At 34.5% G+C, this 14,004-nt stretch overlaps 1 protein-coding gene and 1 long non-coding RNA gene across 3 annotated transcripts in view; both read right to left on the minus strand.

The window, feature by feature from the left end:
- The window catches only part of pdxkb (pyridoxal (pyridoxine, vitamin B6) kinase b), a 67,387-nt gene that overhangs the window by 25,143 nt on the left and 28,240 nt on the right, over positions 1–14,004 (minus strand). Inside the window, 2 exon segments of one of the 2 annotated variants that reach the window (NM_001145586.1) lie at positions 7,622–7,676; positions 13,533–13,613. In NM_001145586.1, the coding sequence (NP_001139058.1) occupies positions 7,622–7,676; positions 13,533–13,613 (136 nt within the window). 2 annotated transcript variants of the gene reach the window in all.
- Positions 8,156–11,225, minus strand: LOC147847005 (uncharacterized). The gene is made up of 4 exons (XR_015476996.1): positions 11,114–11,225; positions 10,284–11,035; positions 8,834–9,277; positions 8,156–8,489 (listed from the first exon to the last, which is right to left on the minus strand). It is a non-coding gene; the product is annotated as an uncharacterized LOC147847005 (long non-coding RNA).

Here is a 14,004-nt window from a genome sequence, read left to right on the forward strand (position 1 = left end):
GTACTGACGTCATTTATCACATGTGCATTATATGGCGGTAGCTTACTATGGCGAGGGAGGAGACGGTAAGTAATTAAAACGCTCCCACTTCTTAAAAAACGTAGATAACTGTGCACAATTCACTGCTTGTGAGTTTACTGGACGGTCTTTCACTGACAGGGAAGTACATCTGAACCCAGCTAGAAAAAAAATAAAGCTGTAAACTCTCTCTCACTCTCGGTGGCCTCTTTGACCCGCTGCCGTGTTCGTGAGGTAACTTTTTCTCGGCTGTTATAACAGTAACGTTACTTGTGGATACAGACACAGCCATTTAAAATCAGTGTGTGTCACTGTTTGCTGAACAGCCTTTTTTGTTTAGTAAAAACCCGTTCAACAACGTTCAAAAAGCAAGCGGGATAATATTTAGATGTTTATTTGCTATAAATGCTCATGCTGTTCTTTGCATGTACTTTAGTTTTGTTGATACATTCAAAAATAGTGTTTTCCCTGAGCAGGTAAATATTAACCTCTTAAGGCCCATTCTGTTTTTTTACATGCATTTTTTTATTTCTCATTGTTATTTGAGATTATTGGAACCCATTAGAATAAAACCTAAGTATCATCTTTTGATATGATGTACTTTTAGAGAAAAACAATGTCCATATACAGTTGAAGTCAGAATTATTAGCCCCCCTGAATTATTTGCCACCCTGTTTAATTTTTCCCCAAATTCTGTTTAATGGAGAGCAGATTTTTTCAACACATTTCTGAACATAATATTTTTATTAACTCATTTCTAATAATTGATTTATTATATCTTTGCCATGATGACAGTAAATAATATTTAACAGGATATTTTTCAAGATACTTCTATAAAGCTTAAAGTGACATTTAAAGGCTTAACTAGGTCAATTAGGTTAACTAGGCAGGCTAGGGTAATTAGGCAAGTTATTGTATAATGATGGTTTGTTCTGTAGACTATCGAGAAAAAAAATTAGTTTAAAGGGGCTAATAATTTTGTCCCAAAAGTGGTTCTTAAAAAATTAAAAACTGCTTTTGTTCTAGCCGAAATAAAACAAATGAAGCTTTCTACAGAAGAAAAAATACTATCAGACATACTGTGAAAATTTCCTTGCTCTGTTTATCATCATTTAGGAAATATTGAAAAAAGAAAAAGAAATTCAACGGGGGGCTAATAATTTTGACTTTAACTGTATGTGGACTCGTGGTCCGAATTTACATAAAACACTTTTTACTGATTGTTTTTTAATGCATAAACATACTTTTTAAACATGTTTTAACAAACAGAGAGTAAAAACTATTTTTTTTTACATTTTGGACAGTTAAAAACAGTGTTTGGGACATTTCATATGCTGCAAATCAGTTGCAGGACGACGCTGTATGTCTGTAAAAAAATACAAAACATTCAAAGTATTTCAAATAGCCACTTAAGAGCTAAAATGTGCTGTCCACGTATGTGGCCACTAAAGCCCTAGGAGGTTAAAGGTACAGTGTATATATATTTTACAGCTTGTAATAAATGACAAAATTGTATTACAAATAATAACGTAAATGTAAATATATTTATAAATTATTAATTTTAATACAGGTTTTATTGTGTTGCTAATTAAAATATCAAATGGCTCATGGAAAGCATCGTCAATGCAACGTGATGCACTGAGATGTTGAACTGAACCAAATCGATGGCATAAAAATCGATGTCATGATAATCACAACCGAACCGAAATGTGAGATTAATCAATATAAACAATCCTATCAATAATCCTATCTTATTGGAGATAAAATAGGCCACTGAAAAATTGATTGCAGATACTATCATCACAAATCACACCAATATTAAATGTTGTGTCAAAGAACAACAAAATGTGCTTTCAAAATGTGTTAAATGTGGAAAAAATGGCTTTCAGATGGATTTAGACATCTATTAAAGCGAGATGCTAATGGTCTAATCTGATTCAATGATCTAAGCCAAAAGACCAAACTCGGTCCTAGAGGGCCAGTGTCCTGCATAGTTTAGCTCCAACTTCCTTCAACACACCTGCCTATAAGTTTCTTGTAAACCTAGAAAGAGTGTGATTAGCTGGTTCAGGTGTGTTTGATTGTGATTGAAACTAAAATATGCAGGACACCAGCCATCAAAGAATGAGTTTGGACACCTTTGATCTAAGCTAAGCTAAGCTAAAAATGCGCCCACCAGACCCGAAGATCATCTGAATAGATTCAAAAATGGTAAAACTAAACTGATTAACTCTAAAGGAGTCATAAAATGAGCCTTTTCCCCAAAGTTCTTATTAAAAGTGGCCATACACTCACTTTACACCAGCTACTTATGATTTCAACTTGCCATGTGCTAAAACAATGCTATTTGGATGGCTGAAGTGTTGCTCCACATACAATATCAGCCTTAATGTGTCCCCGGGCCTAAACCATGAATCTAAACGACTATAACTTCACAAACTCTGATGTGAATCTCTCCAGCGTGCAGCCCTCAGACTCCTTGTACCCGATTAGCTGTGCTGACAGCAGCTGCTGGTTTGGGAATAACAAATGAGCCAGCACACTAGAGTCTGTGTGTCCCTCCATCTATAGGCTTAAATGCTTTTACAAAACCAAACTCAAGTGACAACATTACAGCCCTGAGGTGAAGAAAGCAGCCGAGCGGAGATGGAGGCCAGTCGCAGGGCAAGAAACTACAGTAGCTTGGGCCACGTGTTGTTTAAACTATACTGATCTGAGACCAGTAAAAGGTTATACTACTTATACGTTTGAAATGGGATAAGTTTATAAGAAGCGGGTCCTATAACAGTGTTTGAGGCAGTTGGATAGTTAAAGGCAAGTTATTTAAATGAAATTATGGTGAAAGTCAGTCTTTCAGTCCGTTTTTATGCATTTCTGTCGATCGATGTACTAGTAGAAATGGAGTGGAGAAAAGAAGCGTTGAACATGTCATGTTTTTTCCTGGAATATAATATGTCTAAAGGACCTGTTGACGTGAAATCAAACCAGATTTTGATAAAAACCAAATATAAAAACATAACAACAAAAAATACTTTATATAAAGGCTTTTTGGTGGTGGCAGCTTAAAGACGCCTCTCATATGGAGAATGTATGAATTGCTCAGCTGTGACTTTTCAGACTTCAACAGAGTGTTAAATTCTTGATGGTTCTGTGGGTCTCGTCTATCAATCTGATCTTTATTTAGTATTTTCTATTGGAAATTCTACATTCTACAGCTTGGTTTTCTTTCTCTGAAAGCATTTGAGAGTTTCCCTGGCTGTGATTTGGATCATAGTCTTGGTGAAATGTCCACCCTGGTTTCATCTTCGTCATTCTGATAATGTAGATGTTGATCTGAAGCAGAGAATATTCATTTACAATGAAAATTGAGGGCTGCTAAAGAACTACTGAGAGACTTCAGCTGCTGTCTGGGCTTTCACTGCCTTTCCACACCTTCCTTTCATCATGGGTTCGATACTTTTTCCCTGCGTCGTTTAATTTTATTACACATAACTTCATTTGTAAGCTAATTAGATTTGTTTTCTTTGCATACATAGATTTCTTTTGTTGTTACCAACTTCGGGTGAAATTGTCAAGTCAACAGCACCTTTAGAAATATGTTTTCTGAGAAAAAGGTGACGTGTTCAGTACTTATTTTCCCCGCTGTAAATAAGTGATTCATATTTTTTCGGTGTTGTTCCAAAACACACAGAGTGTGATTAAAATAATAGTTTCTGATATGACTGCACAATACATTTTAACATGATTGTTTTGGAGATAGACGAGGCAGTGGTGCAGTGGGTAGCACGTTCGCCTCACAGCAAGAAGGTCGCTGGTTCGAACCTCGGCTCAGTTGGCGTTTCTGTGTGGAGTTTGCATGTTCTCCCTGCCTTCGCGTAGGTTTCCTCTGGGTGCTCCAGTTTCCCCCAAAGACATGCAGTACAGGCAGGCTAAATTGTCCGTAGAGTATGAGTGTGTGTGTGTGTGTGTGTGTGTGTGTGTGTGTGTGTGTGTGTGTGTGTGTGTGTGTGTGTGTGTGTGTGTGTGTGTGTGTGTGTGTGTGTGTGTGTGTGCGGATGTTTCTCAGAGATGGGTTGCGGCTGGAAGGGCATTCGCTGCATAAAAACTTGCTGGATAAGTTGGCGGTTCATTCCGCTGTGGCGACCCCGGATTAATAAAGGGACTAAGATGACAAGAAAATGAATGAATTAATGGTATGGAGATAATTGTAAATGCATTATCTGTATCTGTGAAAATTTTTTTTTATTTCTATATGTGCATGTATTGCATGCATAGGTTTGTTTGTATCCAAATTTGACCAATCAAATGGCTTACAATCTTTTTACCCACCTTCCCAGTACGTGTTTTTAAGCTGCTGGCTAGGCTGACCCAAAAATGAACCTAACGCCTCAGACCAGAGCTGAAATAAATACAAGTGGCGTAAAATTGTTGAGAGAAGCAAGAAAATGTCAACAACAAACAAGACTGTCTGGGTTTTCAAGCATTCATAGTCTAATGCTGATGATACACATGGCTACTTTTTGAGCAATGTTAGCGCCAATTTTACAGAGCGATGTTGCTTGGCTACTATTCCATTAACAACAGCCAACAATATTTTATCTGTAACCCATTGCCCTAATGAGTCACCCTGTGTCTCACCTGCTTGCCCATTTATGGAATCATTTCCAAAATTAAATTTTGGCAAGCAACATTGATTAAAATGTATCATCAGCATCAGTGTCTGCAGCTTGATTTTTTTTTTTTTTTGTTGTTGCCTGAATTAAAATCATACAGATCAGAAAAATATGTATTACCTGCTTATTTTAATATGATTATTAAACATATAAACCATTTTAAAATTTCACTTGGGAAATGTTATATTCCTATTCCTATAATCCTAAATTTTCCTAGTATCGTGCAGCCCTAGTTTTCAACTTCCATATCCCAGCCACATCCTTTACATTAATGATCTCAAACTCAATTCCTGAAGGGCCAAAACTCTGCATAGTTTAGCTCCAACCTCCAACTCACACCTGCTTAATACTCTCTATTAGTCTTGAACACCTTGATTAGTTTGATCAGCTGTGTTTAATTATGGTTGGAGCAAAACAGTGCAGAGCTGTGGCCCTCCAGGTATCGAGTTTGAGACCTATGCTCTACAATTCCTTGCTTTGCTGCATGCTAATAAACCATGTAACAAGTTTAGCTAAAATAGGAAATATTCATTTTCTTTTTGGTTTAGTCCCTTTATTAATCTGAAGTCGCCACAGCGCAATGAACCACCAACTTGTCTCAACCTATAGCACATGTCTTTGGACTGTTTGGAAAACCAAAGAACCCGAAGGAAACCCATGCAAACAAGGGGACAACATGGAAACTTAGCACAGAAACGCCAACTGACCCAGCTGGGGCTTGAACCAGCGACCTACTTGCTGTGAGGCGATCGTGCTACCCACTGCGCCACCGTGCCGCCCCTAAAATAGGCATATTGTAAATTGTAAATTGTAAATTGCAAATTGCGTCCTACTCCTATCCAACAAATTCACATGACAACTTACACCAAACGCATTTTAATTTAATTTAAGAAAATGTAGCCCCTCTTTAACTCCTCTTCTTATGCAAGCCTGTTGTGTCCAAATTCATATACTTATCCACAATTCTGTGCCATTTAAAATGTAGAAATAGTGCCATCTATTTAATCTGACCACAGACTTTAATTAATTTTATAATGTTTAAAACCATTTAGATTAATTTCACTGTTTTTATTGTAAAAGAAAAGTTCAATTTGAAAGAGTGATTCATAAGAAAAGTTGCTTGAGGAGATTTACTGTAGAAAAGTCATGTTGAATTGCATCAACCTTTTCACAATCTCTAAATACCAAAAAAAGTCATTTTCTGTTTTAAATTAGAAGGACAGTACCTGGCAGAAGAGCATGAGGGAGGCTAAAAAACTAAATAAAGAGATCAGCAGGAACAGTGTGTTTATAAGCAGGTGACTAAAAGCAATCTCCTCTTGCAAGCAACAATAATAATAGGACCCACCAGATCTGAAGTGCACTATCCAAACAAGTGAAAGTACTGGGATCAGTGCTTGGCCTGTTTGGACAGCTCACTATCTGCACTTATCTTCTCCCTCACAGTCAGAATGAACCATCACAGCATTTGAATGCAATATAAGCTTTAATCATTTTAATGAAGCATCTCGTGTTTAAAAGGAGAAAATAGGTCGAGGGGTACTACAGAGTGCTGAATGTGAAAATTAATTTAGGTGCACGGTACAAGTGAAAACTGCTCAAAACTCATAAACTTACAATAAAATAACACCAGAAATTCGGGTCTCTGGTGCCTCTTAATGTTTCATGCAAACACAGGAAATTTACAAACCACTGGAAACTGAAGGGAGTTTTTCTTTACTGTTTATTTGTCAAGTGTTACGAACCTAATATATTGTGCAATAAATTTTGAATCACGTTCATTGAATAATCAGTCAGGGGAACTGTTTAGTCAGGTTAACTTAAAATATTAACTTCACATCATATAATGCTTGGATTCAAAAAGTGTGGAAACAAATGGAACAAATAACATATGTATTATGATTTTAAAAAACTATTTTCCTAAACAGATGGTCTCCTGTCATGCCTCTAATTCTTAATAATGAGCCATACTGAACTCTGTGAAGTATCGGAGAACAAGGCAACTTTATTCTTTCTTTCTTCACTTTATATATATTTTTATATAATAATTATTATAATTGTTGTTTTATGAAAAAAATTGTTCCCTCTTTTTTTATGACCCGCGAATGCTTTTTGTTCAGTACATGTATTTACAACCATTTTGGTAGATAGAAATTGAAGGTGTAACATGCAAAAAAACTGTTACACTATATTGTACTCCATGCAATGTTGTATTCTCTAATAAATATAAGTTAAAAAAAATAAATATTTACTTCACATGCACAAATGTTTAAAACAGCCTTTTTTGCATGCTACGGGAAAGAAAGAAAGAAAGGGTAACTTCAACTTTTCATCTCATAATTCAGACTTTTTTTTCACAAACCTAAATGCAAGATAGAAACTCGAAAAAGTCTAAATTCTTTATATAACTTGTTGTAACTATATAAGTAATGAGTTTATAATGAAGACACAATTCTGAAAAACAGTGAAGAAAGTGAACTGTGAGAGTTTTTAACAGGCAGTTATGAAATATAAACTCAGAATGCAGAATGAAATGTCTGAAATTTGAGAAGCAAGCACACGCTGAAGTGTTTGTAACTTATTTCACTGAAGAAAATGACAGAATAACAGCAGATTTGAGAAACATTAGCTAAAATGTTGTATTGTTTGACATAAACTTTGCAGATTATTTAAACTCTTGACTACACAATGTTAAAACCCCCTTGACATACAGTATTTCCAGTGTTTAATGTTAAAGAACATGCAAAAAGGATTCCATCTGGCCCTAATTATGACATCATACTGTTCTACTCATCAAACCATGTGTTACATCATAACAAATGATAAGATTCCACAAAACACTGAATGCACACAAATGCTTGATCTACAGTACAAATGCTTACGAATGCCATTGTTTGACCGTAATGAACAGAAAGATTGTGTCAGCCTACCTGTGTGGTTGGAGAACTGTACAGAGTTGATCGAGTCCACCTCAAACCCCATGACCTGACAAACAAACACATTTTATTACGAAAATAGTAATAAATGCATAAAATAATCCATATGCAATTAACCCTACACTTCCAGAAATAAAGGCACAAGAGCTGTCAGTGGGGTGGCAACTTTTCAAAAGAAAAACAATAAGGTATATTTATGAATAACTCAAGAGTACATACTGTACCTAAACTGTATAAAACTGGACCTCTTGAAAACTTTAGGTACTAATATATACCTTTGAGGAACCAATATGGACCCTTTAAGTACAAATATGCAACTTTTGAAAAGGTTCCACCCCAGTGACAGCTCTCATATCTTTGTTTCTGAGAGTGTAGGTTCTGTAATGGTTACATAAACAAATACTCCTACACAAAACGCATGATTATTGACATTATTAAGAATTATTATTATTAACCCATGTCAACTCAACTTCTATCCATTTCCTGAGTAAATAATCACAATCACATTTCTAAAGAGAACATGCTATTTTTGCTTCTTTTTTTTTTTTTTTTTTGCTATTGCTTTATTTAGCTTTGATGCTATTTTTAGCCAGTTCTGGATTAGTGTTGTCTGTTAGAAACTATCAATCCCTTTGATTGAAAACTATTACTTTTGATGTCAAATCCATGTACATTCATATGTCTTACACGATAAATAAAACGAAAAATGAAACATTATTTGGCCTCTTTAGTGAGATCAGAAGGTGCTGCCTAATGAAAAGGAGTCAGAGAAGTTTTAATAATACTGCCTACTGGGAGCTGGTTAATATGTCACAGGAAAATACTGAAAGAATCTGAAGCAGGGGAATTGCTACATAAAGCTCTATTGAAATTTTTTTTTCAATTAAATTAATAAATAAATAAATTATATATATATATATATATATATATATATATATATATATATATATATATATATATATATATATATATATATATATATATATATATATATATACATACTGTTTTTATTATATTGTAATATAATAATAACAACATTAATACTTTTATTTATAATCATTTATATATATATAATATTCATATATATATATATATATATATATATATATATATATATATATATATATATATATATATATATATATATATAATAAAAAATAAATAAAATGATTATAAATAAAAGTATTACTGTTATTATTATATTACAATTATTATTCTAAATAAAATAACAAACTAATCATAAATGTAACTGGAAAACAATCTACACACAATTGGAGTGATAATAAGATAATTAAGAAATCTTTTGCATGAATATTAATTTCATTAGAATGAAATACTCTAGAAAAGTCTATAGAATACAAAAAGATGTTTTATTAAATTATATGTTGTCTTAGACTTGACACATGGCAGAGAATTAGGTTTATTAACTCATATCTCCTTGACTCAGCATCCCTCCTTTCTGCTTCATACAAAAAAAATCAGTAGCCATGCTAAGTCAAAATAATATCAGCATCATATCATTTAAACTTTAGTTTTGCAGATTTTGCAACACACCGGGAGTTGGAGTTGCGTGACAAGCAGGATCGGGGATGTTAAGAAAAATTATTTTTCTGAGCACTTGCATAACTTTCATTTATTTTTTTGATTAAACTACATTGTTTTTGCCAGCATTGGTTTGGTTGCACATAGAGAATAACATCTTTGTTCTTGAATCACCACACTTAATAAATAAACTTGTATATAAAGAAAATCGTATATCAAAGCATTTTCTAGGGCACTGGTAATATTTACTGGGGCATGTGTGCATCAGTTAATGGGGTCTAGTGACGCCCCTGATCTGAATGTAATATGAATGTGAAAATCATTTATGTAATAGCACCCATTTTTTCAACTTCTGAAAGTATTTTTCCATATGGAATTAAAAAGTCTTAGGCTGTGTTTACACTGCCATGAAAAATAAATATCATTTTTGCTGCACATCCATGTCCACAAAATCTTCATGAAATATGATTTTGGTGCATCTTTTCAACACAAAACCATATTTCGTAAAGATTTTGTGTTTTTGCATGTCCAGCCAATTTCAATCTGTGCTAAATGTGAGTAAAAAATAGATTAATCATATTAATAGATTAACAAATGCCAGAGTTCTAGATCTCCAATACAGTAGATAAAATGCAAAAAAGTACATATAGATACGGACGGACGGACGGACGGACGGACGGACGGACGGACGGACGGGACGGACGGACGGGACGGACAGACAGACAGACAGACAGACAGACAGACAGACAGACAGACAGACAGATAGATAGATAGACAGATAGAAAACATGAATTATATAATTAAATTGACATTTTTTATACAAAACATTTTTACGATGAGGATTTTACTTCCAGAGGCAAACTGTTGAGCTCTAGTATTTTAATAGTATACTTGCACTTTTGGAAGTATTTGTGTTCTCATTTTATCAACAATCCAATAGTATTGTGTCAGTTTATCAACATTCCAGAAGAATTGTGTCATTTAACCTTTATCCGTCTAGGTTTAATCCACAGCTAAAGGTTAAATGTTTTAGGTATGCTTTTTATTAAAAAATATTCCTTGCTAAATGGTCTCTAACTATGGTCTCTATTCCTGGAGGGCCACAGCTCTGCACAGTTTAGCTCCAACCACCTCCAATTAGTAGTCTCTTGTAATCTTTGATTAGTTTGATCAGCTGCGTTTGATTAGGGTTGGAGCAAAACTGTGCAGAGCTGTGGCCACCCAGGAATCGAGTTTGAGAGCTAAGCTAAACGATCACACAAATAAAAGAGCTCAAAAATGTGAGACAAGAAAGTCACAGGAACACACTGAAAGAATCTGAAGGGTAAAACAAAAGGTTCATTTCACTTATTTGTAGTATCACTAGCAGATTGGGGTAAAATTGGTTTATATTTGCACATTCATTCATTTTTTTTGAACAGCGACAATTTAAAACATGATACTTTGAATATCCGATCTGAAATTGCATAAGTATGACTTCAAAACAACATCAGCACTATTGACTGTGAACAATGTTGTACTTTAATAGTCATTGGCTGCTAATATGATTTGATTTCCCTATTTAGAATTTGCAAAGATTGTTCATTCATTTTCCTTCGGCTTAGTCCCTTTATTTATCAGGGGTTGCCACAGCAGAATGAACCAACAACTTATCCAACATATGTTTTACACAGCGGATGCCCAACCTAGTACTGGAAAATACCCATACACTCTCATTCACACACATACACTACGACCTATTCAATTCAATACGGTTTATTCAATTCACCTTTATTCAATTCACTTATATTCAGTTCACCTACAGTATAATCAATTCACCTATATTCTATATTCAATTCAATACGGTTTATTCAATTCACCTTTATTCTATATTCAATTCACCTATATTCTATATTCAATTCAATACGGTTTATTCAATTCACCTTTATTCTATATTCAATTCACCTATATTCAATTCACCTATTTTCTATATTCAATTTAACACGGTTTATTCAATTCACCTATATTCAGTCCACCTATATTTTATATTCAATTCAATATGGTTTATTCAATTTATCTATATTCAGTTAACCTATATTCAGTCCACCTATATTCAATTCACCTATATTCAGTCCACCTATATTCAATTCACCTATATTCAGTCCACCTATATTTTATATTGAATTCAATATGGTTTATTCAATTCATCACTATTCTACATTCAATTTAATACGGTTTATTCAATTCACCTTTATTCAATTCACTTATATTCAGTTCACCTACAGTATAATCAATTCACCTATATTCTATATTCAATTCAATACGGTTTATTCAATTCACCTTTATTCTATATTCAATTCACCTATATTCAATTCACCTTTTTTCTATATTCAATTTAACACGGTTTATTCAATTCACCTATATTCAGTCCACCTATATTTTATATTCAATTCAATATGGTTTAATCAATTCATCTATATTCAGTTAACCTATATTCAGTCCACCTATATTCAATTCACCTATATTCAGTCCACCTATATTCAATTTACCTATATTCAGTCCACCTATATTTTATATTGAATTCAATATGGTTTATTCAATTCATCACTATTCTACATTCAATTCAATACGGTTTATTCAATTCACCTATATTCAGTTCACCTATATTTTATATTCAATTCAATATGGTTTATTCAATTCATCTATATTCAGTTCACCTATATTTTATATTCAATTCAATATGGTTTATTCAATTCATCTATATTCAGTTCACCTATATTCAGTCCACCTATATTCAATTCACCTATATTCAGTCCACCTATATTTTATATTGAATTCAATATGGTTTATTCAATTCATCACTATTCTACATTCAATTTAATACGGTTTATTCAATTCACCTATATTCAGTTCACCTATATTCTATATTCAATTCAACACAGTTTATTCAATTCACCTATATTCTATATTCAATTTACCTGTATTCAATTCACCTATGTTCTGTATTCAGTTTAATATGGTTTATTCAGTTCACCTATATTCAGTTCACCGATATTCTATATTCAATTCAATACGATTTCTTCAATTCACCTATATTCAATTCACCTATATTCTACATTCAATTTAATATGGTTTTTTCAACTCACCTATATTCTTTATTCAGTTCAATACGGTTTATTCAGTTCACCTATATTCAATTCACCTATTTTCAATAAGGTTTATTCAATTCACCTTTATTCAGTTCACCTATATTTCATTCACCTATATTCTACATTCAATGTCATATGGTTTATTCAATTCTCCTATAATCAATTCACCTATATTCTATATTCAATTCAATACGGTTTATTCAATTCACCTATATTCTATATTCAATACACCTATATTCAATTCACCTATATTCTATATTCAATTGAATACGGTTTATTCAACTGACTTATAGTGCATGTCTTAAAAGAGCACCTAGAGGAAACCCATGCGAGCACGTGGAGAACAAGCAAACTCCACAAAGAAATGCCAACTGGCCCAGCCAGGACTCGAACCAGCGACCTTCTTGCTGTAAAGAAACAGTGCTAACCAATATGCCACCATGTCGCCCAAAGAATACTTTTGTGAAACAGTATTATAAGGAGAAACCCAGAATGTGCCAATACAAAACCAACTTCACCTCAGTCACCAGCACTATCAGTGATTTAAACACTCAGACTTGGACCCCAAATCCAAAACATGAACCTTTCTGTCAAAGAACCACACGACGAATTTAAATTGAGGACATGTTACTAATGCGGTGTATTACTCGAGCGTGGGATTGATTAATACGAGACTGGAAGGTGAGAGAGAGAAAAATGTGTCACGATTTCTGCTAGAATTGAGTCTCCCGGCTGTGACGTCAGTCTCGAAAACGTAAGACAGCGCGAGCATGCAGAAGAAGGGAAGGGAAAGACAGCCGCTTTCCGCTCGCATGACAGCTGGAGCCATTCAAAAGCTAATGAGCCCGATTTAATAGTTTGGACGAGGCGCGATCCCTCATGCCAAATGATCTTTCAGGAGCCGAGATTCAATGATATATGAATCATTTTGCGCCGCTGATGATCAATGTCACTCCTGGAAATGATGACAGCCGCTGATCTCACCGCAGCGGGATCATGTCAAAGCAACATACCGGTGTTTTGACAACACTTTTGCTCAAATCTCTAGTTTAGTCACTGTTATTAGAAGTCAATCACTACAACAAGAGGCCAAGTTGTGAGAATGTAACAGTGGGATGAGAGAAGTTCGCTTGATAAACCTCTTAAAGACATGCATGTGAATGAGGAATATCGATCATGTGACCTCTCGTTTCGCTGTCATAACATAATTATAAGCAGGGCATAAAGCTGCTCACCTGTAACGGGAAGGATGCAGATTTGTTCCCCACGTATCCTCTCACGACATGACTCTGGATAGACAGCACTCGGCACTCCATGTCGCGCGCAGTTAAAGTTGTTTTAAACGCTCCAGAATGTCACGCGATTCGAGCGGCAGCGGCGAACCGGAGGGGTGCTTTCCTTTCCCGTTTTAAATCCAAATTGGGATCCGTGATGGCAAGTTCAGCAGCCAGACAGAGAAATGAAGGACATTCACACTGGTGGAGACGCTCATTGGCGAGCGCAGCTATTCAGGCATCCTGAGGGGGCACCTAAAAATCCACTGACATCACGACGACGCTCGTGTTTGCTATTAGTGGAGCCGTGATTTTAACCGGTTAAACGCTTTTTCGGTCAATTTTGATAAGGATATTGAATTCAATAGCTCTATTTCAAACTTGGAAATTGTACCCACATCGTTTGGCACTGTAGTTATTTAAAAAAGCTATG

The sequence above is a fragment of the Danio rerio genome, chromosome 1 (assembly GCF_052040795.2).
Source record: "Danio rerio strain M-AB ecotype USA chromosome 1, GRCz13ab, whole genome shotgun sequence".
NCBI classification, from domain to species: Eukaryota; Metazoa; Chordata; class Actinopteri; order Cypriniformes; family Danionidae; genus Danio; species Danio rerio.